Source organism: Squalius cephalus (genome assembly GCF_949319135.1).
Source record: "Squalius cephalus genome assembly, chromosome: 17".
Taxonomy (NCBI): domain Eukaryota; kingdom Metazoa; phylum Chordata; class Actinopteri; order Cypriniformes; family Leuciscidae; genus Squalius; species Squalius cephalus.
Window position 1 is genome coordinate 21,841,497 of NC_137138.1, and position 5,531 is coordinate 21,847,027.

At 37.5% G+C, this 5,531-nt stretch overlaps 1 protein-coding gene across 1 annotated transcript; it reads right to left on the minus strand.

Annotated features, from left to right (window-relative positions):
* Window positions 1-1,144: 1,144 nt before the first annotated feature.
* On the minus strand, window positions 1,145-2,086 carry LOC307145052 (olfactory receptor 8G17-like; the record flags this gene model as incomplete). Its single annotated transcript, XM_079847887.1, has 1 exon — window positions 1,145-2,086. The coding sequence occupies one exon, from the start codon at window positions 2,084-2,086 to the stop codon at window positions 1,145-1,147; it is 942 nt and encodes a 313-aa protein (XP_079704013.1).
* Between the last annotated feature and the right edge of the window lie 3,445 nt (window positions 2,087-5,531).

A 5,531-nucleotide genomic window follows, 5' to 3' on the forward strand; every position in this document is an offset into this window, starting at 1 on the left:
AGTATGTGCTGTTTGATGCTCCAACTTTTAGGAACACATGAACTTGCATGATATGTATTCCCAGAGATGTATTTTTTTATTTTTCTAAAAACCTTAATTTGTGTTAATCTGAAGAAGAAAAGTCGTATACATCTTGGATGGTATGAGGGTAAATTATGAGTAAATGGTGAGGACGTAATTCTGGGTGTACTGCATTTTCTTTTAATACATAATACAGAATAGCAAGAGACATGATTTCTTTTTCAGATTAATTAATTTCAGAAAAAGAAGAAGAGGAACAAAAGGAAGAAGCCAAGCAAGGGAAAAAAGGGGAGACAAAACATGCTACTCTCTGTCAAGACTTAAGCATTTGAAATGAATAATTGTTGATTAAAAAAAAGCAGCTTTAAACGAAAAAGAAGTGTTGTAAATCTGTTTTGAATTAAGTTGTTTTTCAAATAAAGGTTTCCGAGTCAGTGATATGATATTGTGTAAACAATAAGCAATAAATTAAGAAGCATGCAAATTACAGGCATTCAGACAAGTAAACACAATAGAACAAAGAAGCAAATTAAACAGTGCTTTAATTTTGTTCAGATATGTGTAGCCTATTCAAGTAAGAAATAATAAACAGAATAAAGTGATCAAATTCAAAACAAAAAACTGCATACTCTTCATTGTATGAACTGAATATGCTACAAAAGCTATTTGGTCAAGAGCTGTGAGTGATTTTCATTCTGCTCTCCTTTATGCTGAGTGCTGATGAAAACTATTCCATATCAAACACACAATTTGTTGTTTTGCATCATCAAAAACAATCATCAGTTCAAACTACTAAAGCTGATTTTACAGATATGAAGCAGACAATAACTCATTTTAACAGAACATGTTTCATCAACGACAAAAATTGATCACATATACTGTGTCTTTCTGCAACATACGCAATATCTTCACCAAATTTGGCTCAGATCATCTTTTTATACAAGACTGATTAGAAGTTATCAAAAGCGTTTTGGGGGTGATTATTAATCATGATTATTTTATGGAGAAAATGTATGGGCTAAATCATTTTCACAGTAGCACTTTTACAATATTATTGATATTCTTATTTTCATCCAGAGAAAATGGCATTTTATAATGGATCTTTTTTTTCTGTATAATTAATTTACTTTAGATTAACTTTATTTCTGTACCAAAACTTTACAAACTTTTGTCTTATTTCTTTGGTTTGTAGACCATATACTAAAGGATTTAGTCCTGGTGGTACAATGTGAAACATTATACTAGCTAATTTCCTGCTGTCAGAGTATTCTGGAAAACGATGGAGAAAAACCATAGTGGCACAAGAAACAAACATGATGATATAAACAGCTATATGAGTACTACATGTTTTTATGGCTTTGCTGTTGAGTGCTTTGTTTTTGCTGGTTATGCATACAGAAGCAATCTTGGTATATGTTATAAACACCGACCCAAGTGAGAAGGTAAAGACAATCACAGTATAAACTATTCCAAACACATTATTTATGACCACATTTTCACAGGACAGTTTAAACAGTGAAGCATTGTCACAGAAAGGGTTTTCAATGTTAGACCTGCAGCGAGACAGGCGTATAGTGAGACCCAGCATAATAGACACCATGAATACTGACAGCCCCCAGGCTGATGCTGATAGTTTAATAACCATTTTATTGGTCATTATAGTCGTGTATCGCAATGGATTACATATAGCCACATATCTGTCAAAGGCCATGATCATCAGCACATAGTGGCTTGCTGCTGCAAATATGTGCACAAAATATGCTTGAACAACACACCCTACATATGTAATGTAACGCTCTGAGGCTTCCCTTAAAATGTCCTGCAATAAGCGTGGCAACATGACAGAGGTCCCTAGTATATCATTCACTGGAAGGTTACAGAACAGAAAATGCATAGGATGATGTAGATTCTTCTCAGTTGAGATCAGGATTATAAGTCCAATGTTACATCCCATTGCGAATATATAAACCAAGAGAATCAGGATGAAAATAGGATAGGAAGACTGAGGTGTAACTTTCAGTCCCTCCACGAGGAGAATGCTGTTTGTGAATGTCAGGTTGTCCATTGGCTGCTTAAAACCTGCAAACAGCATCACACAGACCTGTCATCGTCATTAATAGCATAAATTTGCTACACTGTACAATGATTATACAAAAAATATGTTGTTGTAAACAGTAAAATCTAATTATAACATATTTCCATATGTAAGTCTATATATTATTTGTAAATCACATTGCTTGCTGTCTGATCAGTTTTCATGGTCTATATTAAATGGCACCCCTTTAAAATCACACAATCAATCATAGCAACACAATCACTAGTAAACTTAAAATCAAAGAACCTGCAGTCTGTTGTTACTATAAATTAATACCAAGATAGCTGATTATTTTTACAGATTGCTTCAAGTTGTCAAGTTAACTAATTAATTAGCAGTCAGTTCAGTATTTAGGGTTACATGAATAATGACTTACTTTTTTCTGAAGAATACTTACGAGCCTTTGCATTTAAATATGTGGTTCAATGTGACACTGTCATCACCCAAGAGTGACATGACCAACTGGTTGCCATGAACACAGCCACTGAAACTGTGATGATATTGTTATGTTGAAATGGCCTTGCTCTAGTTACCTGTAGGGGGCGTGTTTTTTGGCAACACATGAACACATGTAATGAAGCATGCATTTATAATGCAAGGATATTCTTAATGCATTATAATACATGCATTATGACTTACATAATGCCTTACATCTGATAAATACATTCGCGAGATTTTACAATCTTCGAGTGGAGCCAGTGTCCTCTCATGTACTCGCTTTAACCAGCCGGTACTAGGATCTTCTCAGGTGTCTTCGCTTGTTCGCCATTCCACTCTGCGGACTGGACACGTGCGATATTCTCCTTAGGTTAGCTTCCCCTAGAAGCCCAGAGTTCCTCCAGCGCTGTTGACGTCAACGCCAGAGTTATGCCAACTGGTTGCCATGAACACAGCCACTGAAACTGTGATGATATTGTTATGTTGAAATGGCCTTGCTCTAGTTACCTGTAGGGGGCGTGTTTTTTGGCAACACATGAACACATGTAATGAAGCATGCATTTATAATGCAAGGATATTCTTAATGCATTATAATACATGCATTATGACTTACATAATGCCTTACATCTGATAAATAATCATAACAATAGTTACAATAGATTATAATACTTACCTATTTGTGGTTATATCTTTTAAGAGTACAATGCATTATAACACCAGATGAAGCCTGCATTTGTAATGCATCATAAGGGTGTTCTTGATACATTATAATCCATGCATAATGCCTTATAAACAACCTTATAATGTGTTGTATCTCATGAATAATCGTAACAACAATAATAATACTTATCTATTTGCGGTTGTAACTATTAAGAGTATGATGATTTATAACACACAATTAACATAATTTTAACCACTTAAATTATAATGGATTATATATCCCATAGTTTGATATCTATTAATTCCCCAAGTCTCATATCTTGACATTGCTTACTTTACTTAAGATCTGCACAGTATCATTGTTACATCCACAAACTGGAGTGCCCTTGATGTCACAGTTCATGAATTCATGAGTGTGGGTGTGGTTGTGGGTGTGGCCGCTGATCACTTCACAGGCTTCCGTTCAAGATTCTCACGGCCAAACGTATTCTCGAATGTGTTTGTCCACAGGATTGGTTTCCAGCGATCGACTTGAAGGACGCCTACTTTCAGTGGAGCTTAAGTTCCTGTCAATGAAGACAGCGCTCCTGGTTGCATTGGCCTCCATCAAGAGGGTAAGGGACCTGCAGGCAGTTTTGGTTGACAAAGCGTGCCTGGAATTCGGGCCGGCCTATTCTCATGTGATCCTGAGACCCCGGCCTGGATACATGCCCAAGGTTCCCACCACTCCCTTTCAAGATCAGGTGGTGAACCTGCAAGCGCTACCCTTGGAGGAGGTAGACCCAGCCTTGGCACTGCTCTGTCCAGTACTTACTGTACTCTGTCTCCGTGCTTACGTAGACAGAATGCAGTGTTTCAGGACCTCAGACCAGCTCTTTGTCTGTTATAATGGGAAGCTGAAGGGAAAGGCTCTCTCCAAGCAAAGGTTGTCCCACTGGATAGTGGACACCATTGCTTTGGCATACCAGCAGCAAGGTTGACCGTGCCCCCATGGTGTGAATCCATCCAGAGTGTGGCTTCCTCTTGGGCTCTAGCGCATGGTGCCTCGCGCCTCGCTAACAGACATGTGCAGAGCTGCAGAGCTGCAGGCTGGACGACACCCAACACATTCGCGAGATTTTACAATCTTCGAGTGGAGCCAGTGTCCTCTCATGTACTCGCTTTAACCAGCCGGTACTAGGATCTTCTCAGGTGTCTTCGCTTGTTCGCCATTCCACTCTGCGGACTGGACACGTGCGATATTCTCCTTAGGTTAGCTTCCCCTAGAAGCCCAGAGTTCCTCCAGCGCTGTTGACGTCAACGCCAGAGTTATGCCACTGGCAGATTTCTTGTTGGCCAGGTGCCTCCATGTGCATGGTTCCCCCTCTGGGCGACCCTCACATGTGTATTTCCACTGTAAGCCTCTCTCGAGCATGTGTCTTTCCCTTGGCAAGTATTAGAACACGATTGGTTAGATGGGAAGGTAATAAGTGACGTAACAATTGAGTCTTCCTGGCAGAACTTATGCTAAAGCGTTCATATCTTTCTGAAACACGTCACAAAAATTAAATCTGAAACTCAGCGAATACTTGCCACACAGACATGAGATATGTCAGTAACGCTTTAGATTACAGCCCGGAAAGTACTGCGTAATTAGGACAAATTTACAGCGTAACTTTCGGTAATTATAGTGTAGAAGTACTTACATGTAAGTATAAGGGAACAATATGTAAAGTTTGTAACAACCAGGTGAATTAAAACATTATTTATACTGTAAGTATTATAAAACTATGGGGTACTTATTCTACTATTATGATACAACAATCTTACATTTGGAAACAATTTAGTGAGAACATACACTGCGTAACTTTTTGTAATAATGGTGTACCAATACATACTGTATAGGCAAGTAAAGCTATAACTATTGCAGTTTTTTTTTTAATACTGGTAAATATACTCTTGTTCCATGTAGTTACAGGGTAAGTGTGACATTGCGGGCTGTAAATTAAAGTAGTGCTTGTTACCCTCTTGTTCCATAGTTACAGGGTAAGTACAATAAAAACACATATACACAATCTAATATCACTGACTCGGAAACCTTTATTTGAAAAGCAACTTATTACAGTTGGTCTGAAGCGATAGTTTACAGTCTAAAAAGTTTAAAATATTGTAATTTTTCTTACTAACTTTTTGAAAGTTGGAGAAAAAAAATTGTTTGATGCTCCAACTTTTAGGAACACATGATAGCTTGCATGATATGTATTCCCAAAGATGTATTTTTTATTTTTCTAAAAACCTTAATTTGTGTTAATCTGAAGAAGAAAAGTCGTATACATCT